We start from the raw sequence: 24911 nt of genomic DNA, 5'->3' as shown, positions 1-24911 counted from the left end.
AATCAGATCGCAGTAGTTTTGATAAAGTGCAAACAGATTTACACCAACACCGGAAATTCCCTTGTTTCAGCATAGGCATATTTCATCACGTGATGTGTTTAGACCGATCGCACGTGAGCGAAAATTTTGATATTTTTTTTTTTTATGTGAGCACAGCTGCCGCGATGTTGCCGGTGGTTTGTGAATAGTAGGCTGTTATCAGGAAGTACCATTTAGCGTGATTAAGCCATACCAGGTTATCGTGACAATAAACTCAGGATTCCAGCTGATCCTCCTACAAGTGGTAACAATAGTTGACATTACTCACACTCAGGGCTGGTAGTTTAAGCGAAGTCTTACTTTACGAGTGACTAGCATCTAATTTCTCTCTAAAATATCACCCCTGAATTACACATTCATTTACAAGAATAAATGAAATGATCACCTACTAAAGAGGCTCTTGACTGTTAAACAAGTTCTCTTTGTCAGCAACTTAGGAAACGTGTACAGAACAGTATGGAGAATATGCATACTGATGTTAGGGTGTAAAGGATTAATCAATAAACCTCGAGATTGCTCTCGTAATTTAGGTGTTGTTTGCATTTTAAAATTCATTTGAAATCAGTCAAAAATTAACAAGCCTTCTTTACCTTAATCACTGTTTCCAAAAATAAACATTTAATTATAATAGACGTTTGACGATATCAAAGGATGGGTTTCATCGCGTTCTTGATAAATGTTGGCCAGACTTTGTCGGAATGAGAGGCGATTGACGTTTCTCTTATGACCTAGCTCTCATTTGATGAATTTACAGAAATATTTGACATGATCAAAGTTCTGCCGAAAATCTTCGTCTGATGTTTAAGAGACTGCACGTTTCTCTAGCACTTGGGAAATTTATGAGAATTCATCAGTGGAGATTTACTTGCTTAGCTTTCTACATGGCACGCGATAAGTTTTTTGAGCACAAGCGAATCCTAAGGATTTGCCCTTGCTACCCAACTTTGCCCTTACATCTATGAGGAGTTCAAGTCTAAAAAATCCGCGAATATTATCAATTCTGTTAAGGAAATTTGTAGAGCTTCATCTCCATTTTCGTGCCCCCCACGGACCTTTAAGGACCTTTCAAAGGTCCAAAGACTGAAAATTAGAAATGAAACCGAGATGCATCCCCCTTCTTTCTTCTCCTTTTTCCTTTACTTTCCAGTACAGAAACTGTAAGAAAACTTAAAGACTGACCTTTTTTAGGTTGAAAAACAAAATATTTGAAACAGATAAAGTCGAGATACGTTGGTTGAGTGGTTCAGACGGTACGACCACTCAGCAGGGGTGGCCTGGTACGACTTGTCAGTCACGTGACTGGAAGCCATGTTTGGAAGAAAGTTTGGTGGCCGCTCAAGATGGCGGGTAGGTTCTGAATTCCGATGAGGTACTCGTCCCATTTCAGCACTAATTATCCGTTTCTTTTCAGATATACAATTTCACATAGAGAATACTGATGGTCCAGAAGAAGAGGACCAAGAAGATGGTACGTTTTGTTTAAAATCTCCTTGGAAAAGCGGCATTCGTTTTCTACAACGCATCGGTTTTCGTTAGTTTCACGCTTCAAAAGTAACGTATTACTCAATATCTTGATTTCGCAGAGGGATATGAGATGGATCAAGACGAGACGTCATTACACTGTTATGCCTCCGCTGAAGAACCAATGAGTCCTCTCAATAGAATGGAAAGATTTATGTTGAGCGACATAATCGTAAATCGGTAAGTTTGGTAAAGTTCATGCCTGCATCCGCTCTGATCTGCTTTGCACGTGTGAATAAAAACCACGTCTACTTGTTGTACTTTCGTATGTCTGTTGAACCTTCCTTAATCAAATATTTTATTTGCAACAATTTTCTTGTAGACAAATGGCAGCTAGATGTTGTCAGGACGCTTTAAGAGCGAGCAAGGCGAAGGAAGAAGTTTATCATGTGTTGAGGCTAATGGTTCGCTTATCGGACGACATAGGTAAGACCTTCATACATAACTCCTAGTTTCGCGTGAAGAACCCACATTAGAGATAACGGTCTCTGCATGTCATGAATTCGAGAAAAGCTTCTAATTTAGTTTTTAATCTTGTTTGAACTTGGAAGAATCATTTATTTTTAACCCATCTCAGCGGAGTCCATATTTTTGCGGTGTACAATTTTGAACTCTTTATCGCAGCGGGTAAGGCCGGACTACGCTTTTGCTATATTTGAAGGAAAGAAAAGGTGATAAAAAATTGTTGGTAGTTGAATCTGTTCGTCGACTGTGAAATAATTATTACTAAGCCATACGGTAGACTTTAGAAGTATAGCATGTATTTTTTCGTCCCAGTTGTTCGTCTCGTCGTGTTTGAAATTTTGCTAAACAAAATGAAGGCAATGTTTATGTTGATCCCGCTAATGAATTACAATTTTATTCCACTAATAAGAGTCGGTTGATTATAAAAGAAAACCTCAGCTATTTAGAATCACGATCATTTGATTTTAAGATAAGATATGTTTAAAAATTCACAATTATTCGTAGCTACTGTACATCTGTACATGTGTGTAAGGAATAGCTGCATTTGGGAAGAGCCTAGACAAATAAAAGAATTATTTCACAATCAAAATATTGACACCTCAGCTACGTAGTTCTGACGAATGTGTACTTGTATTTAATTTAAATATTAGTCATGGTCTAAAAAGATAAGCTAAGTGCATTTTCAGAAGATAATATCATTGTATTTCTTTAGTGTGGTTGTACAACAAGAAAGTCATAATTTATATGTAATGATTTACTCATTAAGACGGGTCTAAACCAATTTGTTGGGTTGTTATGGTTTGAAATTGTTAAAAATGAGCTTACCCTAAGATTTTATGCTGGTCATGGTATTAACTACTTGTATTATCCAACTATACATGACTGCAGCAGCAAAGAAGCTGCTATTTTGTATTCCATACACAGATTTGGGCAGGATGCATGCACAGCCCCATGAATACAGTTCTTGGATAAAGAAATAGTAGATTGCCTTTGGAACTATGGCTTTGTCTATGAATTGCATGGGTTATCCAAAAAATCTTTCCTAGATTTCTACATAGAGTGCTTGGTTGTGAAGTGACATTTTTAATGGGAGACAGGAAAGTGGCGTGAAGAAATATAGCCCAAATGCAGAGGTTTCATTAAAAGCCAGTAAGGGGTGGTATACCCCCACCTCTTGTTGCCATCTTTTAGGCCCAGGAACAGGCTTTTTTGTTTGGATTTTGCTTTACTGCACAGCTATAAATTTTACCAGGAGCAGCCACTTATGGAAAAATTTGTTCAAACTCCTGTGCAAATGTGAAAAAGGGTACACAAGTACATTGTATTAGTTAACACCTAGTGCTTGCTATTAGTTGCGTTAGTGCAAGAAGCTTCAGTATCATTCAATGTGTCCCCCTCTATCAAAGAGTAATTAGAGGTACCAGCAATCTGAGTGGGAAACTTGGGGAAATATTTGTGGATAACCCTCATGATGAGGAAACAGGACTTAACAGGAAGACTTGACAACAATTTTATTTTATCTTTTAGAACCATCTGTTAGAGTGGAGCTGATGGAGCAAGTCCCGCATGTAGCTGTGTACTGCTATGAGCATCATTCAATGATGGAAGCTGTGCCACAGTACATTTTATTCATTGTGCTGCGGTTTTTGACAGATTCAAACAATCAGGTAGATTAAATTCAGAGTAAATTCCATTTTAAGCCTCTTGACATTTTTGATTTGCCATAAAGAATTATTGCTTGAGCAAATGGAGTGATCCTGAATGTTTTTGATAGTTTGGATGTATGTATTTGAGTGGACGAAGGAAGACCTTCCAGAGAACATTACCTTGGTGGAAGTAGAGATTGTAAAAGAGAATAATTACTTTTAAATCAAAGAATAACATGTATGTTCATGTACAAAAAGTTTGTCAAATAAGGTTAAAACCATTAGATGAAGTGACCTTTCTAAAAATACACGAACCAAGAAAAATGTAGATGTTTTCAACTGTTTCACTTTAACCTTGCTGTTCCTTTTTTTGCTTTTTTTTTTTTTTTTCAGTAATATTTTTAGTGTGTGTAAGGTTCTCAGCTATTAATAGTAATTTCTGAGACTCTATACAGCTGTTTAAATACATGTATATTATGATGCAATCTCTTTAAATGAGAGGAAATGCCACTCATATTACTTTTCTCTTGGCGTGTCAGACACAGCTTTAAATTGGCTGGAAATTAGCTTTACTATAATTCCTTTTTAGCCTCTTGCAACTAATGAAAATGTGCTGGTTGACTCAAGAGACCTTTGATTTTATGTGTAAAACTGAAAGTTGTTATTGCTTTGTTTTTTGATATTTAGGTTCGAAAAACAAGTCAGGCTGCCCTATTGGTTCTGTTGGAACAGGAAGTTGTGGAAAGAGGTGAAAACAAATCTTGTTATTCATTTCATTTTACTCCTGATTTGCTTCTGAGTTATTTATTTCTTTGGGTTAATATTCAGGTTTGCTCTGGTAACAAATTCAGTCAACTCTTAGTACATGTATATAATTATGTAACAGATAAGTGACAGTTTGACTTTTGATTACAATAATTGGTAAAGAAAATCAAACATTAACAACAAGAAAACCTAATAGAAACCATTTACAAGACAAGACAAAACAATGCTTTATTTGCATAGATCACTAAAATTCAATTATAATAATTCTTTTATTTTACAGTATCGTTGATTAATTCAAAATGTGTTTCTAGTATCAATATGCTAATGTTTCTTTATGAATCAGGGAGCGTAATAAAGCAGAGGTTTTCCTGATAGCTCCCCTAGGTTAGGTTTCTTTGCAAGTAGTGCCAGATTAATATTTCTAGGAAACAGTTATAGTAAATTAAGTGTTGGTTAGATAACTTGTTTGTTAAATAACATGGTAATTAAATAACATATTGGTTAACATCATTGTTTGTGCCATTGTTTGTGAATCACTAAAACTTTGCTTATAGAGCCTAGAATGTGAATGCCTTTTTTTTATTACCTCTGTGTATCCAGTTTGGCCTAACAGTAATAGTCATGTCTTGAAACAAGTACTCATCTGGTTCAAAGGACTGGAGTATTACCTATTTGCATTTTCCTAATTAACAAAGTGCAAAGTGGTAAGACTTCAGCACAATGAATCGAGAACACCATTAAACTAGTAATAAGGACATGTTTTGTGGTGAAATGTTTAAAGTAAATTAACTATTAGCTATTTTAGACCTCATGCCATATAAGTCATATTTAGTTTGTAGATTTTTGAAATTTGCTTACATTCACGTACTTGTACATAATTCTAATATCTCAAAGGGACATTTCTTTTTCAGAGGATGTTGAGGAACAAGTCTGTCCTGTTCTTCTCCAGTTGACTGCTGGGGAGAGTAATGACGACTTCAGATCTGAAGCAGTGGCTGTAAGTTTTGTCACCATATTTCCATGAATAGCATAGCTCCATTTTTCTGCATATAAACCCACACACAATCCACAATTCCTCCAATCACTCTTATGAAGGGCAAACACTCAAAACATCAGCCTTTAAACTTTTTAAAGTGGTCAATTTACATTTTCAACTCAGTTGATTACACTTAATAACCTCGTTATGCTCTCCCACTGACGCAGCACCACAGTTTCTTTAGAAACTTACCCCCTTTATACATTTATTTTAGACAAGCTGCATGAAGGAAAAGTATTAATTAAGTTTTAAAAGTTTTAGTTATAAAAATGTTGTGGATATTTTCCATTTACTCCTAAAACTTCAGGCCTTTCTCTCGGTTGAAATTTGATCTCTTTTACTTTCCTCTCAGATTGCCTTGAGTTAAAACTGCTTTTGTTAAAGATTTCACCTGATAAGAGAATCAAGACAGATTTGAAACATTAGTTAATAGTTTTACATTGTGAAATGTGTCAATAATTTTGTTTGTGTGCATGTGTTTTTTGTTTGTTTTTGTTTGCTAATTAGTTGATGAGTAAGATGGCTCCGCTTGTTGGAAGAGACATTACAGAGAGATACTTTTTACCAAGATTTGAACTTCTCTGTTCTGATCCTCTGTTTCATGTCAGAAAGGTATGATGCAAAGAACTGTTGAAAACTTATCATTAGTGACATGCACATTCTGACAGAATAAAGTCCAAATATGAAAAACTTTCATGGCTGGTTTCAAGCAATATTGTTGATTCAGTTTTGCATGTGTGGCCCCATCATGAATGGTGTAATAAAGTGATGAATAAATTTGTTAGCAAGTTCAAATACACAATGTCAGTTAAGGTGTAGATAACCTTTGTATTGTTTTTTTTTTGTGTGTGTGTGTGTTGATCATTACACTATCTTACAGTTTTTAAGTTACCTTTGGTTGACAAGAGAAGTCTCTGTAGGTTTTTCAAACTGTAGCATTGTGTTGCCTAGTAGTTGAACTATCTTTGAAAACGATCAAGATAGCTTCTTGATCAGGAGGTACTGTAACTGTATGGTTAAAAGTATTATGGCAGGGAATCAGAAGATGGCTGCTTTGTGCAAACTGAAAGATTTCATCTAAAGTGGTATACTCGTGCATTAATTTATCTTCTGCTTTTCACCAAAAATTCCTTTCACAAGTGATTTTTCATGTACTTCAGGTTTGTGCATCAAACTTTGGTGAGATGTGCAGTGTTCTTGGACCAGAAGTTACCAATGAAAAAATGGTAAGAAACTGGGTGTATGAAATTTATTTTAAAAGAAAAATTGTGTAGGGAGCTTCAGGTGTAATCATTGACTGAATGTGTGGCTCTTATCACATCCTTTAACTTATTCTTCATTTTGCAATACTCTAAAAGATGTTTGTTTCTTTTACAGCTTCCAGTCTTCTTCAAACTGTGTCAAGATGGAGTCTGGGGTGTTAGGAAGGTGTGTCTGTCACCAAGTTTACGATCTTGAAGTAAAACTAGTTGCATTATACTCTGTATTTTCTTTTGTTCCAGACACTGCATAGGATAATCATTCTTGGTTGGGGTATTACATATAAAAAGGGTTTGGCCTGTTTTTTTCTTTCTCACTTTCTTACTTATAGTATGAAAGGTTCACACTTAGATGTTACATGTACAGTTGTAATCTAACAACAGAGTTAAAATAGATTTTGATATTAAATAAGCTGCTAACATGTGCATTCCTGTTTAAATAAAGGCATGTGCTGAGTGTTACATGAGTGTGTCAAGTGCAAGTCCAGCAGAAACAAGGAAAAGAGAGCTCGCTCAGTTTTTTGTTAGTTTGCTCTGTGACAAGTCAAGATGGGTATGTACATACCATCATGCTGAATGATCAGTATCATTTGTGTAGGATTATTAAATTTTATTGTTGATTTTATGGTCTAGGTGACTTGCATGCAGTATACGCAGGGTTTTGATACTAAAGTGCTCTTTAGGATGGTTGTATTTAGAAGTCTGAATCATTGCAGTGAAAAAAATCACTGTCAAGGCCTTAAAGTTCTTGTGTTAGAGTAAGATTTTTCATTTAGTTGAAAGCACTGTTTGAGAAGGAGTGCAAAAGGATTAACATTATACACATGCTTTTCAAATGCTTTTCACTTGCCTTTCTCATGCATGTGAAATTTTACTTTAAAAAAGTGTGAAAAATAACAGAGACTGTGCCTAGAATTGTACTTTTATGAGCACATGCAGATATGCATCTACTTTGGCCTCTTGTCACCCATCATTAGCACATTTCCTCTTAATTAAAAAAAAAGAAGAAGAAAATCATGATTGATTACTTTTGTTCCAGGTTCAAATGGCAGCATATCAAAGCCTGGGACCATTTATTTCCACATTTGCAGACCCAGCTGATAGTGGTTTTTACATAAATGAGGATGGTATTTTGACTGCTTTACCTGAGAGAGAGCTGGAAACTCCTCCTCCATCCCCAACTAAAACAGAGGGAGAACCAACTTCTAGTGAAACTACAAGTGGGGAATTAAATGAAGAGTGAGAGAACAGAGTACTAACCCTGCAGTTAAAATACTTTGTGTTTGAATAATTAGTGAACTTATGTGTTCATATGCTGACAGGGATGTTTTTTAATCCATGCAGGAGAATATAAGTAGTCATTGTTGGAATCTGCATAATTTTAGTTTGTTTAGTTTGTGTACTTCTCTTGTGTTCATTCATTTATATAGCTTATTTATTCATTTTTGTATCTCGATCTTGTACTTGTTGTATATTTAAGAGTCAGGTAATTAACCCCTTCAGGCTTTAATGGTAAAACCTTGGCTCTACTTTACAACAGTCATTCTAGCATGTAGTAGCATGATCTGTCCATTGAAGTTCATTTCTGTTGTTCCCTACTCAAATGGAAATCTTCACCTTTGAGTTTAAATAAGCCCATGTAACTTTGAACCACAAAATTCATGCACGGCAGAAGTAACAATATTTAATTTGTTCCAGTGCAACTCTTTTGGGAGAATCCCAAGAAGTAAACAGGCATCAAACTGAACGACAAGCATCTCCTGAGGCTGGCACCACAGATTCTGGTTATATTTCACCTCCTGAAATCATATCAAATGTTCAAGACCTACAGAAGCAATCACATGCTGCACAAAACAAGGATGTTGTTGCTCAAACCTGTTCAAAAGAACTAAGAAATTGTGACAAGCACATGACAACGGATCTTGATGAGGTTGATGATAAGTACTTTGATTCATTTCTCTATTGGAGGACTCCTTTACCTCAAGTTGAATTAGATGCAGATGATGTAGATGTAGGAACTGTTGAAAATGTTAAAAGTGCAAGTGACAAATTAGACTTGAAACCTGGAACCAATGCATTGCATGAAGGAGAAACAAGTGGTTTGCTGGAGACACAACATCGTAGCAACGCCTTTAACCAACATCATCATCGTCATCCAAAGTTGGCATTTATTCATGGTGATGATGACAGTGATGAGGAAGATGGAATCCCTCTTTATTCTCTTACTGATGACTTTCACATGGATCATGGGCTTGGAAAGTTTGATTATGATGATTACAGGAAGCTCAATTTAACTCATACCTCTTCATTTGATGATGATCTTCTTATTGCTGATCACATAACAGCACCACCTGTTCAGGTACAACTCTCAAAATATTATTTGCATTACTGAACTGATTTGTCTTGTAAATTTTTTTTTTGTGGTTGAAGGTTCAAATTAGTTTTCTTAAATGACCTAATCAATGGAAAATGTGGGATGAAATATTTGAAATGATTACCATGACAGAAATTTTTGTTAACCCTTCAACTCACAGATCAAATTTGTGATTCTCCTTACTGTCAACCATACAATTCTTATGTTAGTTCAGAGAATTTAGTATTAGATCAACTAATTATCCCCAAATTGATATTTTTCTTTTTTCTCATCACTCATCTGGTTGATATTGTATTGATATTGTAAGGAGAAATTCTGTCTTGGTCATGCACATGGGAGTTATAGGGTTAAGGGTTAGTAAGTTCTTTCACCTTTTTCAATATGACAAAGATTATTGTGGTTGCATTTAGTTTGTTTTTTTTTTTAATGCATGAGTGCAGATTGTGTTCAGATTTTTTCATGGGAATAAAGATTCCACTTAAATTTGCTTTTCTCTTAACATGTGGCTTCCTTGCTTTGTTTGGTAGCAGTGTTCAAATGTTATCAGGAAGGCATGGGTTTCAATGCTGCAAAAGCCTTAAATTCTCAGGTTTCTTTGTGGCGCTTTTTTTTTTTTGTGAGGAAAATATCTTCTCTTTTTTATCATCTACAGGTCAAAATATACTTGTAATTTATTTAATTTAATTTTGATGAATAGCCATGGTCACAGTAGATGAGTTAACCAGGTTATTTTCAATTAATCAATCAGAGTTTAACAGTGTTACTGAAAAATCGTGATATGGGCTGTTTTTTTTAGGTTATTTTTTTAATGAACCAGAACTGGGTTAACAGAAACCATCGGTATTAATTGAGGAACATTAGATTTTTTAACTGCTAAGTTTTGGTTCAATTGAAATTACCTTTTTGGCGTCTGGTAACAAAGCCACAACAACAAGTTACATTACTCAGGCACCACAGTTCAATTGCCACATTATTCTCTGTCAGTATACTGCTGCACAGAAGCAAGAGTCACAAATGGTGAAAAAGTGCTGCAAAGGGCTTAAAAGGACTGGATGTTCATTCCAAAGTGCTCTCTACAAAAGCCATGCATGGCAGGATTTTAACCAAGTGAAGTCTTTTGGAGTCCCTAAAAAATAAACCCAGTTAACTATCTTAGCGCAGCCACAGCCAATGAAAAGAAATTGTTGCAGTCTAAATTTCTGGACTAAGTTCTACAAGCTGTGTTTATTAATAAATGATTCTTTAAGTATTTCACTTCACCTTGCTGTGATGGATTTGTATTGTTAACTCTCTACTGATTGTCATAAAACTGTGTTTTGTTTTAGCATGTTATTCCTCAAACTCTCCTTGATCACTATATATCCATGACTGAACCAGCCAAAGCCCAAACTATTGACACAGAAATAGTACGGCACTGTGCTTTCAGTTTACCTGCAGTGACACTTACTCTGGGACGTAAAAACTGGCCATGCCTTAGAGACACATTTGAAATGCTTATTGCAGATATGCAGGTAGGATCAAAGAAAAATTCTGAGTAATTAGTATTAAATTCCACTATAAATAGGCTGGTTTTTCTTCCTTGTTTTCAAGTCAGCAGTGTAATTGACGGTGTTTTTTGCTTGGAATTCGTATCTTAATTCTTAATATGAAATTTGTGTTTTGCAGTGGAAAGTTCGAAGAACATTAGCATTCTCCATCCATGAGCTAGCCCTAGTTCTTGGAAGTGAAATCACTCGCATTGAGTTAGTTCCTACTTTTAACAGTTTTCTCAAGGATTTGGATGAGGTTAGAGATGTTGACAGAATTTTGTACCTCTATTTCCTTGTTGCTTTTCATCTGATGACTCATTTCATGTCACATGAGTTCCACCACATGTACAATGAAGTTTTTAATTCACAGACTTCTGTAGAAATTAAATTCATTTTAAGATATGCCCCAAATAATTATTTAATTGTTTTAATTTGCCAAGTACATTTTGAAATTCCATATCTGTGTAATTTTTGCATGTACAATGTACTTTTAAATTTGTCTGACTTCTGTAGAAATTAAATTCATTTTAAGATATGCTCCAAATAATTAAAAAATGGCTTTGATTTGCAAAATGCATTTTCTAAATTTGTTACTCCTATAATTTTTATAGGTGAGAATAGGTGTACTGAAACATTTAGCGGACTTCATCAAGGTAAGAGCACTCTGCATATGGTTAATTGGCTGTTTAACCCTTTACACCCTAACATCAGTATGCATATTTTCCTTACTGTTATCCATCCATTTCCAAAGAGACTGACAGGGAGAATTTGTTTAAAATTCAAGAGTTGCTTTAGTTGGCGATCATCTCCTCCATTCTCATGACTTTCATGTGTGATTCAGGGGTGATATAATAAAGAGAAATTAGATGCTAATCATTCTTAGGGGCTAATGGGTTAACAAGGTTTCTTATGTGTTTTTTGTTTGTTTTGTTTTGTATTGTTTTTGTTTTTGTTTTTTCTTATGAAAGAGACAATCCCCCTGCTCTTTCACTCTAAAGTTTTTTTTATCTCATTTCTCTGTACTGTCTGTCATACAGGTACAAACATTTTAGTGCAAGACTTTAGTCTTATATCAAACCATGCCCTTGTTGATATTTTTCTATCTTCTCATCACCTTGACTTCATGAAGTTATTGATGATGTGCAGAGAAATTCCTCTCTTGTCACTCCTGGGAGCCAAAGGGTTGAGTGCGTATACTGATAAGCTACCCAACAGGACTTCAAGACAACTTGTGTGGATCCTTGGGAGGTACTTATTTTGGTGCATTTAGTGTCTGAGTAAATTCTTATTTCTCTTTTATTGCAGCTTCTTCCATCCGATGTAAGTGGTGACTATCTTCCCATGCTCACAGACTTTCTCACAACAGATAATAACAGAAACTGGCGGTTTCGTTTTGAGCTTGCAGAGTAAGTTTCCACTTATTGAACATGTTATAACAATGGCAGAATTCCTAGTTTTTAAAGAAATTGCTTTACAGTATAGACATGTAAGCAAAATAGTGAGTTGAAAATCACCTCATGGATTGTCAAATAACAAACATGCTGACATGTATTTTCCATCAAGCTTCACTCAAGTTCAAATATGTGAACTGCTAGTGAGTGATCAAGTCTAGTTTAGCTCTGCATGGCAAGAGATTAGTAAGAAGACAAAAGAAAGAACTTGGATGGTTTAATAACAAAAACTGGGATTGGTATCATCAGAGTTTGTTGATGTTCTCAAATGGAGTGGTGTTGTAAACCTTGAACCCCTAACAGTGCTTAGCATCTTATTTCTCCTCACATTGTTACCCATGAATCAAACATTAAGGTATATGAATGAAGGAAATGATCAGCTACCAAGGAAGTTTTAGATTGTTAAACAAATTCTTTTTGTCAGCACCTTAGAAAATGTAGAGAGAGCAGTATGGAGAATATGCATACTGATGTTTGGGTGTAAAGGGTTAACATGGTTTGATCTCCTTTCAGGCAACTCATGTCTCTATGTGAAATATATGAACCCAAACAAGTTCTGCAGTATATTTGTCCTATTGCCATCTCGCTTGCTACAGACAGAGTGGCAGATGTCAGAACAATAGCGTTTAAACTGGTGAGTGTTATACATTCTGGTGTTTAATTTTCATTCAGATTTTAAATAGTGTTTAAGATAAAATGAGAGCAAAGGCGCTGGCTCAAAAAGGCAGACTAACCAGGGATTTGGCTGGGTACTGAGGAAAATGCATTTATACAAAATGCAATAGGAGTAAACTGCTCAATCCTGAAAGATTAGTTTTTTGGATGTGGAAAGTTGTGTCTAACATATGTGGTGGTTGTTGTTGATCGTAAAGCTGTTGTACTCTACTCTAATGCTAAATACATGTTGGTAATATTGATTTTGATGGCCTGTTTCAGATTGGCATTTTACTTCAAAGGCTGCATAGCTGCACTGAAGATGGTCCTGCTCATAAGTTTGTTTGTGACATCATCAATAAATTTGCCCACAGCCCACAATGGACCAGGAGACAAGCGTGAGTCTTTTAATGAACACTTCACATTGTTTGGATCAGTAGACTCTTCAAGCTGATTGCTACTGGAGGCTCAAATATTAGACACTCACTTTTCTGACCTATTGGGTCTTCCCAACAATGTGCCTGTGTACATTAAAACCATTAGTGCTTGTAGTACACAAGAAAAACACTAATAGAGCAGCCTTTGGTGTTAAATTTCTTGTTTTATCACCACAGCTGTAATTCTGTTTTGTATAAGGAGGTGATCAGTGATCTTCTCTTTTTCTCCTTTTCATGATGTCTGATTGTACCTCAGAGCAAAAAGAAGAGAAAAATAAAATTCAATAGATAAGGAGTTTCTGGAGATATCTATTGGTAGGACTCATTTAAAATCTGACTATACATTGAGCATGTAGATTCAAAGGTTTTCAAGAAAGATTAATATTTCTTCTACATGCAATGAGCTGTCATTTGAATTTTTGGGCTTAACTGTCCTTTGCATACTTATGTGGTTAGTAGATGGAGAAAAAGTTCCAGACTTAACTTAATATATTGTCTTTATCTCACAGGTATGCACAACTCTGCCAAAATTTACTGGAAGAAAATGTTGAAACTGGGGAACAGTTCTCCCAAGAGTTTTTACCAAGCTTGTTGTATCTCCTGACTGATCCTGTACCTAACGTGAGACTCAGTTTAGCCAGGACTTTGTCACAGAGTGTTACAGTCTTAGGTATAGTGCATTTGTTGCAAGTAATTTTTATGCATAGCATGTCATCTGAAATTGTTTTAGAAGGACATGCATATTTTTATGATTACCTTTTTTTTTTGTGCTCAGTGAAAACAAATTTGTTCAGTTTGAGATGACTGAAATTTTTTGGAATTTTAGCAAATGCTGTATCAAGGAGATCCCATATTAAGTTGACACCCTACACCTTGCAGGCAATAGCCTAAGTTCATGCTTTCCCCCTCCATTTCATTCTAATATGAACCTTGGTCAAGTTGGATTTAATTTTGTATTTAGCATATAGGAACTGCAATGTTCACCATAAATTACATATTCTGGTAATATAATATTGTTATTCTGCCAACCAGAAACTTTGTAATTTCTGAAGTTACTGGTTATGTAGGGAAATAAACCTAACTGTGAAGGCACATACCTATTTATGGTGCTGTTTGCTAAAGTGTTGCGTTCTTTTGACAAGATTTTCTTTAGTTTGAGATATTTTACATTATAGAAGCCAAATATTGAAAATGAAGGGATGTTGCATTTTCAATATTTGTTAGTTGGTGGTAACAGCCTACTAATACTCGACTTATTTGATACATTTCACTCAATTTGATTGAAATTAATAAATTTGGAGGGTGATATCCCGATTTTCAAAAGTACTGCCACCATTATGGCACAGAAGATTACATTTTATATTGAAATTGTTTTATCCCTGGAACAGCGTGGTGTGCAACAGTTGTGCACATGCATTCCTTTTTTAACAAGTTGTAACAGTCATCACTGTCATATGATTTTTTGCAATCTCTCAATTCTTTTCTGTGTGTGTTTTTTGAATTCTTTTTATTGTAGAGCTATTCAAAGAAAATGATGCAGAGGGCAAAGAGGCCATTCTTTCTGCTCTGCAGAGGCTTCAATATGATCCAGACAGGGATGTTAGGTACTTTGCTGGGGTGGAGGAAGATGCATTAGATCTTACATATGAGGGTCAAATGACAAGTTTGGACAGTGTTCAGGATGATTTACAAGAAGTTTCCTATGCCCTTGAAGAAGATTGCGTACTTGAAAATCTTATACCCAATGATGAAGGGGAAAGCAGAGCCAATGAAGTTGTTACCATAAATGAAGAAAATAAAACTGAAACTTTTAACAACACTGAACTGTTGGAGGACTTTCATCAGACAACGTTAGAAGAGTCGTCATCCTCTGCAACTGTATTTGGTACAAATTTGGAAAGTACAGCATTTGAATTTGAAGAAGATGAAAGGAGGTTAGATTTACAATCTCAAGATCTCACAAATACAGGCAACACATCTGAAGAACTTGATAAGGATGTGAAATGTGGTGAGGAAAGGGAACCACAGTGCTCTATTGAGGTACTAATCATCAAGGTTGTTAAAGCCAAGTGTCGTTGTTGACAATGTATAAATGTGTGTATTTAATTTTGTCTCATCCAGTGCTTTAAGTGGGTACTGGCAGGATACATTTTATACCATGAAATTTAAATTTTTTGTTAAATCCACATGATCCCCATAATCTACTTGTCTCTCAGCAGTGCAATTTATTTCTGTATTTTGCCAACTTTTTGCTTTAAATTGAAGCTAATGAGAAATTAACATTAAAAAAATCAGATTTTAAGGCTTTAAGGAAGTAACCAATCAAATTGCAGGACAAGAATAGTTAAAAAAGCAATTGTGTGGCAAATTTTGTCTTGTCCCTAAATTTTTTTTTTTAACCAAAAAAGTGGAGGAATTTACTTCCTTGTAGTATTTGAATAAGGACAATGAGGTATTTGTACTGAGTGATATGTTGTATTTGGGTGATTAAATTTTGCCATTTCAAAGCAATGTAATTAATTGTAAATAAAGTTTGTGCATCATGCTCTTTGATTTCGAAATCATGTTTATGATTTCAGAAAAAAAAATACATTCCACTTACTTCAATTACCATTAAAAATGACCACACCAAGAGGTAAACAATGTTTATAATTAATTATTTCTGTGCCAAACTTAAGTTCTCTGTTCTTTGACTTGCAGGAGTTGATTGATTCATCAGATCCAACAGAAGAAGCAGAAGGCAAAGGGCTTTGACATAACACGAAAGATGGCAATTATACATTTTCTAAAATATTTTGCATAGCAATGAAAATTACACACGCAAGTGTGTGTTTGAATTATCGGAAATCTTCCTGGTTGCTTTGTTTTAAGTGAACATGTAATTGAGCAACAAGCAAATGAGTGGTTTCCAAGGAGTTATTTTTTAATATTAATCACTAGGGTAGGTGTTAATTTATGGAAATGAGTGCAGGTAATAAATAATTATGCAATGTTGATGAAAACTGCATTCGTGATGAATTCCTTAATGTATTGTACATACAATGGATTGAAATAGTCTTCTGGGTTAAGATTTTCAGTGAAGCCTGTTGATGTATCTCACAGAAGATTTTTCCAAATTTTTAGATATGTTGCTTTAGATGTTCTTCTTTTGTTGTTGTTTCACACCATTCCAGGCTGAATGTATATTCTATGACTGAACTTAATAAATTCTTGTATCTTAAGCCAAGTTTATTTTACAGTTATCATGCAATTCATATTTCAGTAGCCAAAAAAAACTCCTGATTTGTGAAACATGTTCTCTTATTTCCAGGCTGACCAAGTTGTTTACATAGCTCTTTTAGGTAGATTGGAAAAAATGTTTTTAAGTCCATGTCAAATCCTATGAAAGCACACAGTTCTTTTTCAGAAATGAACCTAAGCAAAAAAAAAAACAAAAAAAAAGAAAAGGAAATCTAGTAGCAACTGTGTACAACTCCCCTAAGTGTCACATTGGATATTAAAAGAGGAAAGTTTAGATGTCCATTTTGTCAACTTAAAAGTCAGTTAATTAAGGGGTAAAAATTATGAAATATCTAAACCTTTCAAAGTTTTGCTCATTGACATCGGAATTGCCTGTCCAACGTACTCAATCTTTGCTAGCATTTCAGCCTCAGGAATTCAATATGGCTTGAGCTGGTCTTATCATATTTTGCTGCAAATTAGGAATTTTACCCTATTAAACAGTGCAATTTCTTTATTTTGTGTGGCCACTATAGAGTAAAATCCCTAAATCATGGAAGTAGCTTTGAAGTTTTCATTCATTGTTGTTTTTTTTACACACATGAGGAGGAATGTAAAATTCTGAAATCTGATCCTAACAACTTTTTTATAGCTTTACTCAGATGCTAATCAAGCCAGACCTAACAAGAAAAGTCAAAGGGGGTTGTTAATGAAACATTGACAAGCTTTCTTATCCTTAATTTTTATTATTCTGCATTAAACAACCTTACGGAGACCATTAGGAAGTGTTGATATGATGAAAAAGGGGCTCCAAGGATGACAAGAACCGTTATGAATTTAACTGTAGCAAACTTGGGATTGGTGTTGTGACAGTGGCAAACAACCGGACCTTGTTTTTTAAAGGGTGGATAACGCCATCCACCAGATAAATTGTTATATTCTGGGTAGCGCAGTATGTTTTGGTAAGATTACTCTATGTGATAGTGATGTTTCTGTCGGATAGTGCTATCTGCCCTTTGAATAACTGGGCCTAGGTCAAATATTGATTGAAGTAATGACATACAAAAAAAACTGATGACTTGAATTTCTAGACAAGGTTAGTTGTGGTGGTGATATGAAGTGGCTATGTTGTACTTTCTGGTCAATTTTGCATCTGGGGTAGCTCCTTTTCTAATGCAAGGTTTAGCAGTTGACATTTTTTTTACAATTAATGACCAAGTTTTTGCCCTTGGGATAAATAGTAATGTCATTTGATACTGAGTCTTTTGTTGTTAGAGGACAGCTACAGCACTGAGTGGTCAGTGACTTTCAAAATTGAGAGCAGAATAATCTGTGTAAGGGTTGCTCTACAGGAACAGGAGTCCCAATCTGTCACTTGCACCTGGCTAGACTGAGTGTCCTACACAAGTTCATGCAGAAATTTCTATCCTCAGAAAGGAATTATAAGTTTATCTTGGAGTTCATTCATTGAGTTTTTATACCTGAGCACTGTATACCTAATTCATTTCCAATTTACATCCTAAAGTAGAGACTATAAAAGTTAAAACTTTAAAAATTTAATTTTTATAACTGCAGATTTAATACTTATGTTATTTTTGGACTGAATATTCGAACTGAAGAATTATTATAATAAACAAGAAATTCTCCAAGTATATAATTCTTACATAAATATTTCATGTTTACAGCATTATTGAAAGAAAACTTTCTTTTTGGTATTGGGACAACCAATTTAATTACAATATGGCCAAGTTATGTTAGATTGATTTGGTTGCTGAATGAAGTTATATTGTTTAGACTGTTTATATTGAGTATGTGTAACTGATTAAAATGAGAAACCAGTTTTATAGTTTTCAATAATTGTTCTATTGATCAGCTCTCTCCCCTAACAGTTCTTCATCTCACAACTCCTATGTAACAGACAATTTGACTAGGCAACCGAAGGTTTTGTAAACTTCACGACGCAAATCACAGTGACAACCTGTGGATTATCTCTTTCAATCTTTGAAACTCTTAGAGTGACCAACATTTAGTTTCTCCTTAGTATATTTCTGTTGAATAATTCAGTGAGATAATGAGAATATAGGAATGACTGCCAACCTAAGAAGCTTTGATTGTTAAACAAATTCTCATCATCAGTACCAAATAAACTCTGTAGAGAGGAGTGTGGAGGAAATAGATACTGATGTTAGTGCATGAAGGGTTAATTAAAGGATCAGAGTTGAAGGAAGACCCAGGATGGTTAAGGAAAATTGTTTCTTTAGAAAGCACAAATGGCTCAGATGTTGTATGCAAGCCCAATTATCAGGTGTTCAAGAAATTGTCAGAAAATGCTTTGCAAATTGCTCTGTATATTGTGTGTAGAAAAGAAATTAAAAAGATGTGGTTACCTGAGTTTTTGTCTTTTGTCAACTTGATGTCCGAGTTTTAGAAGGCCATTTCAGAGCTACTCACCATCAATCACCTTACATGTAACCTTCATTAACAGCTGGATCTCACATAGATTGTGTTTTTTATAGCTTAACAGAAACCTGCTACGTCAAGAAACGTCTAGCAGCCACATCCATAAAATTTCTCTTCAGAGCAATGGCTTAGTAGGAACTTGCTACGTTAGGAAACGTCTAGCAGCCATATCCATAAAATTTCTTTTCAGAGCAATTTTTGAAGGATTTGCATACAGTCTCCTTGGACCGAAATTGAGGTTCGCCCTGTTTGTGGCTACTTGTGAAAGCAGAAGACTTTCTACAGTGGAAGAAGATACAGATAATCTAATAGAGCAAACAAATTCGCCACTGTAACTTGTCGCTCAAATTGACATAGTTTAGTCTGATATCGATGCCAGAAGATATAGAACCTCCTTCGTTACTGTACTGTTTGGATTGAGTATTGTGACACAAACTTGTTGCAGTACCAAATAGATACGTAATTCTTATTTTTGGTGGCATCTAAAGAAATCCCAGCAACTGACAAGAAGGCACACACTGCCACCTGACAATGAATAGTGTCACAATTTGACTGTTCCTCAAGAAGTAGGAAAGATTTTCGTGTAATCCCATAGTGCTACTGAAACGAAGCCGTGATACCAAAGGCAAAATGCGATTTATTATTTTCGCCACAGTTTTCTTCATCAATAAAACGTGTGCTTATTAAAAGATCATGAAAGCATGGAGTTGTATGGAAATCTTCCTAGATACACCCTATTTTGCTAATCAATCAAGAAAATTATTTATCTTTCTTCGTAGCAGCATCCACTCAATAGTAATCTGTTCATTTATGACTGGGGAAATAAATTGTAGTCTTGATATGCCAAGGGAAAGTAAACGACCAAGCCGTTTAAAGCACTTCGTCTCAATGGCTTTGATAAGGTAAACTGTTAGCTTTCCAAGCAAATATATAAGGTCTAGTGAGTGGCTTTTCCTCCTTTTTCGGTCTTCTTTGGCAACAGCACCGCTTGAATGTTCGGTAACACACCTCCCTGGGCGATGGTGACACCGGCGAGCAACTTGTTCAGTTCTTCATCGTTGCGTACAGCAAGCTGAAGATGGCGTGGGATTATTCTAGACTTCTTGTTATCTCTAGCTGCATTTCCGGCGAGTTCCAGTATTTCAGCTGAAAGGTATTCCAAAACAGCGGCCATGTAAACTGGGGCACCTGCGCCAACACGTTCAGCGTAATTTCCCTTCCTCAACAAACGATGAATTCTGCCGACTGGAAACTGTAAACCCGCTCGGGAAGAACGTGATTTCGATTTAGTACCCTTAGCTTTACCTTTCCCTCGTCCAGACATGATTTACCGTATATCTTTTCTATTGGAAATAAAGAACACTTGATATATAAGGAGATATCATTAGGTAATGGAGCAAATCAAGTACAAGAATGTTTACATTCTATTTAACGAATCGAAAGTTCCATTGTTCGTCCAATCACATCGCGAGAAGTATAAACGGAAGTCCAAGGAACCATTGGTGTATTTCCTGTTTCCTTAGCCCAAAAAAACAAAAACATTTTTATCTCTGTACGATTTCAAGAGTCTTTCCTGTGTAAGAAAGAAGAAAAAAATCGGAAAAATGTCACAAAAAAATTACTAGACGTTGTCATATTGCTGATGAAGGCTAGAATGAAATTAAGCTAACACCATAACAAAGCGACCTATATATAGTAAGCCGGCCGAGATTCTAAACGGAAATGTGTTCAGGAGAGGTTTCATAAAACTCCATACATAAGCCAAATAAATCCGGCCAGAGTTTTCTTTTTACAAGGCACGTAGTCTTCTTCAGCATAACGTTTCAGTAACCGATCGCCAAATTTCATTCATCCAATTATTCGTAACTCACAAAGGCTTAAAAAAACGGTGAAATGATCTTATTTTCCTGATTAAATTATTTTTTTTAAGCCGCGCTAAATTCGAGGATTATTTGATAAATGACCTCGAACATTTGACCTTTATCGTAAACCACATTTTTACTTTTTATTCTTTTTTTTTCGTGGAAAGCAAATCGTTCAGCCGGAGTAGGAATCGTTAAAAGACACTGACGATACTTGAGGTCAAAGAAAGTTATATGCGAAACCAGGATTGAAACCTGCTGAATCACACTTTGGTCGAACCTCCTTTGAAAACCACGGTGTCGAACTGTCAGTCAGAAAAATTGAGAAAATAAATTTTGTACCTGCTTTCGAATTTCAGGTACGGTTTTATCTTTTATGCTGGTGGGAAATTCTTTGAATTTAGGGTTTATTGGGGTGACCTTCAATGCTAATTCAGCCGACTAATTCAGTTACAGCTTTATCTTTCAACAGAACATACACATACATAACATTCATTTATCAGGAAAGTTTTCCTACGCGAGTGAAACGTGCCTCGACATAAAGCTGTCGCAGTTTCAAAATCGTGGCCTGGAGACGTGGCAAAAACTTTCGCCTCGCGTCTTCAGTGATGAAAACTTTTTGTTCTCCCTGAGCCAATAGGAACTAGGAGGTAGAAGTCTTATCCAATCAGGAATAAATAATTAATGAGAGCTATCAGCCGTTTTTTTCATTGACGGCTCCTTTAAAACAATACATCCACCGTCCAATGATATTTCCCGCTCAATGGTAGCTTTGCACCTGTTGAGGAGCTGTCAATTCGCATAAAGAACAAGTTGCCACTGTGAATTTTCGATCGTTTTGGTAATTTACCTGGGCTGAGCCCATAACAACAGGACAGGGAGAAAGGTTGAAAATGTCGAAGAGAAAACTGGAAGAAGAAGATTCATTGAGTACAGCTAGTTCTGATAGCGCCGACAGTTTGGGAAATGTTGAGGAATATCAGAGTGCGAAACGGAATCGACGTGTCCGTTTCAGCGAGAGAACAGTATTCCACTTTCCTCGTACACAAGGTTATACGTGTGTGCCTTCGAATGGTGGAACAACGCTTGGGATGAAACATAAACACAGCTTTGTCGAAAGAACTTTAATATCCGAAGAAGATCAGAGCGAAAGCGATACGGAAGATTCATATGATAGCGTGGACAGCGACGATGAACACTGTTTTATGCCAATTCCACAAAAGGATCGCAAAGACATTTTGAAAGCGGCCGGCGTAAAGAAAATCAACAAACAAGAGGCTATTGAGTGTATGCAAATTAGATATTCTCGGCAGCTTTGTGGATGTTCGTGTAAAGACTTCTGTGAGCCTGACTCATGTAGCTGTCGTTTAAACGGAATAAATTGTCAAGTCGATCGAGATAGTTTTCCGTGTGGCTGTAGCCGTGAAGGATGCCAGAACCCTCACGGACGTCATGAGTATGACCCGATTACGGTACGCCGTCATTTTATTGAAACAGTTTGGAAACTTCGAGGAGAGAAATATCTCTGGCGTGAATCGACACCCGATCAAGAACGAGATTCGAATGATTTGCAAGCTTCAAGACAAGTAATGGGTTTTACTTCCGTTTCATAGCTCAAAACATACGTTATCTTTACGTCGTTTGTGTTGTACACTGTACATCAAAAGGATAAGAAAAAAAGCGAAAGATTTCTAACGAACATTAAATATCGGAGCCATGACTCGGAGAGTGTGATTTATTGAAATTTGAAATGTGTAATATCTTTAAGGGGGTGCGAAATCTGCACGAAATAAAATTATATTTTGTATGAGAAGATCGAGACTCTTCGTTAAAATTCTCCATTGTGTTGTAGTGTGGCAGCTAGCTAAATGCCCATATCGCAACAAGAAGACCGGTAATGTGTCAGCCTTTGATTACTAAAGTGTCATCTTTTGCAGTTTTAAGCTAAAGACGGAAAGTTAATTAAAGATATTTTCCATTTGAGAATCTGCCGACTCGCAGGAAATATTGATATGCCGTGAATGCCAGAGTCTATTTAAGAACTAGTGTGAAAATCGATTCAATATTTAAAATGACATGTTCGCTATTTTTTATTAAGTTATATTACCATTGTTTCTTTTGCTTTTGATTTTTTTTTCGCGGGACATCGATATTTAAAACATGAAAGGATTCAGCGATTTACAATTTACAACAAATATGGAGCATGAAATTTTGCGGGAGTTAATTTAGTGAATTGGCGGTGTGAATGTCAGCATTTGTGTGTTTTACGAGAACAAATTCTTACCGATTGAAATCTTAAAAATTTTGCATGGAAACAATTTTTTCCGATTTCCCGGTTCTTGCAGCAAAACATCGGCAAGGAAAAAAATAAAACTTTTCAAATATGTAACTTTTGAACCTCAAGTTATACAGAGAGGAGCTATGCAACGTAAATGATTCGCAGAAGGATTTTCGAGTGATTTCTAATACAAAGTACCCGTTTTGACGCTTGGTTCATAAACGGAGTTTCCATTCATTCATTCATTCTTTGTCTTTTTTCTCAATTTTTGCGGGTCGAAACTTTTCTCAAAATCCTCAAATCTTAAAATTCGAGAGATTTTTTCGCTGCACGATATTTTACGAGGACCCCTTTAAAATAGTCATCCATTCACGGCTCATAGACACATCAACACATCAAAGCCGTTAGTTCAGTGGCTGACTTTATTTACTATTACTCTTAATTTGCAATGTTTTTTTTTTCTCGTTATTTTTTGTGCATAACACTGCTATTCCTCCAAGATGTAGGGAAATTAGTTAATATCTTAATGATATTTCACAAGGCTCCGGTTGGCTCAAGAAACCATAAAAAGGTCTTTTACATTGAAGGGCAAATTGTAAGTCAAACAGTCCTGACAAAGTTGGTTTCGAAAAGAACAGCGCTTATGTGCAAGCCTCGATCACGAGTTGTGTTGGTTAACATAAAGAGAGAGCAGCTTAACCTGTCATTGGCCCTCCGTCAATGGAGGCCAGCAAAATAGCGGGCTAACGACATACAGCGAGTGCAGTTGTCAAGGAAACAGCTGGGTGATTTTTCGCTCTACCTTCCATCCCCGGTAGAATTCAACCGAGTTGTCCAGTCTCTTTCAGGATCCCAGTCCATCCTCCACCAGCCATTGTTTGGTCACAAAGTACATCAAGAGCAGATCTTTTTTCAGGTTTAATGGTGTAAACACCGCCTATTGTTTTACCAGCTTTGTAAAGGTTCCAAATGTTTAGCGATCTACCCGAACAAGACAATCAATCAAAGTGTATCTCTTTTTACAAGGGCATCACTTCAAGTTCATTAATTAAAAGTCATACATTTCTAATTAACATCTCTGCTTACTCATGCAGATGTAAGAGCTGACAGTGTTGATACCGAGTAAGCGCCGGCGTTCTCGTCACAGTCGTCAGTACCGGCGGTGCACTCATCGATATCTAGAAAAAAAAAGGTGGTTAGCTCTGTTTGAAGTGATGTAACTCGAAATTGGACTGCATACATTAATGGCTACAAACAGAAAAAATAGAAACACAAAAGAAAATGAAGATACGATGAACAAGCAAATCAGTCAAGTGTTTGGACAAAAACCTTCCATTCCCATTTCGCAATAAACCAACACGGCCTTCTCAGATCCACCTGGATCCAACCAGTATTGTTTGCTGATGACGGCTTTGCTCACAGGCGGCCCAAGCTCCAGCTGTGAGATGATCATCTTGCGCAATAACAGTCATGGCGGAATTATAAGAGTTTGTATGGGAATATTTACGACCGCTCTAAGGTATAAAATAATACGTCAAATTCTCAAAAAAAATACCTCACCTTACTTTCACAGCGTATCGCTTGTTACATGACCGCTTACTTTGATGAAAAGAACGCATATTAGCGAGTTGTCCATTTCGAGGTTTTCAACGTTCATAAGAAAAGGCTTTGAAGGCTGTGAAAGTAAGGTGAGGTATTTTTTTTGAGAATTTGACGTATTATTTTATACCTTAGAGCGGTCGTAAATATTCCCATACAAACTCTTATAATTCCGCCATGACTGTTATTGCGCAAGATGATCATCTCACAGCTGGAGCTTGGGCCGCCTGTGCTTTGCTTTCACTCGCTATTATTTCCTGACACGACACAGCAGGCAGTTCTGGAATAGATCCCAGAGAAGCTGTGATAGAAATGAG

General features: G+C 36.0%; 3 protein-coding genes across 3 annotated transcripts; 2 read left to right on the top strand and 1 right to left on the bottom strand.

Annotated features, from left to right (window-relative positions):
- Nucleotides 1–1363: 1363 nt before the first annotated feature.
- On the top strand, nt 1364–16954 carry LOC131774491 (serine/threonine-protein phosphatase 4 regulatory subunit 1-like). Its single transcript, XM_059090527.2, has 22 exons — nt 1364–1386; nt 1451–1507; nt 1623–1740; nt 1883–1986; nt 3553–3692; nt 4359–4419; nt 5348–5433; nt 5980–6084; nt 6633–6698; nt 6850–6900; nt 7177–7284; nt 7771–7970; nt 8430–9090; nt 10431–10616; nt 10771–10890; nt 11246–11287; nt 11940–12040; nt 12599–12719; nt 13022–13137; nt 13686–13846; nt 14693–15216; nt 15877–16954. Exons 1-22 carry the CDS (start codon nt 1380–1382, stop codon nt 15928–15930), a joined length of 3189 nt encoding a protein of 1062 aa, XP_058946510.2. The 5' UTR covers nt 1364–1379; the 3' UTR covers nt 15931–16954.
- A 2838-nt stretch (nt 16955–19792) lies between these two features.
- On the bottom strand, nt 19793–20179 carry LOC131774492 (histone H2A). The gene has a single exon (XM_059090528.2). The coding sequence runs from the start codon at nt 20177–20179 to the stop codon at nt 19793–19795; it is 387 nt and encodes a 128-aa protein (XP_058946511.1).
- Nucleotides 20180–21509: 1330 nt separating this feature from the next.
- Nucleotides 21510–22522, top strand: LOC131774588 (cysteine/serine-rich nuclear protein 3-like). Its single transcript, XM_059090636.2, has one exon. It carries the CDS (start codon nt 21611–21613, stop codon nt 22328–22330), a length of 720 nt encoding a protein of 239 aa, XP_058946619.1. The 5' UTR covers nt 21510–21610; the 3' UTR covers nt 22331–22522.
- The last annotated feature ends 2389 nt before the right edge of the window (nt 22523–24911 follow it).

This window comes from Pocillopora verrucosa, chromosome 3, assembly GCF_036669915.1.
Source record: "Pocillopora verrucosa isolate sample1 chromosome 3, ASM3666991v2, whole genome shotgun sequence".
Taxonomy (NCBI): Eukaryota; Metazoa; Cnidaria; class Anthozoa; order Scleractinia; family Pocilloporidae; genus Pocillopora; species Pocillopora verrucosa.
This window is presented reverse-complemented; position numbering and strand designations above follow the sequence as displayed.

What these genes read in the sequence shown, in the direction of transcription:
- LOC131774491 (XM_059090527.2), top strand. An exon ending in AGTGGGGAATTAAATGAAGA is followed by an intron (nt 7,971 to 8,429) that starts GTGAGAGAACAG and finishes AATTTGTTCCAG; the next exon opens with TGCAACTCTTTTGGGAGAAT. An exon ending in TAACAGCACCACCTGTTCAG is followed by an intron (nt 9,091 to 10,430) that starts GTACAACTCTCA and finishes GTTTTGTTTTAG; the next exon opens with CATGTTATTCCTCAAACTCT.
- LOC131774492 (XM_059090528.2), bottom strand. Translation starts at nt 20,179, where the DNA reads ATGTCTGGACGAGGGAAAGGTAAAGCTAAGGGTACTAAATCGAAATCA.
- LOC131774588 (XM_059090636.2), top strand. Translation starts at nt 21,611, where the DNA reads ATGTCGAAGAGAAAACTGGAAGAAGAAGATTCATTGAGTACAGCTAGT.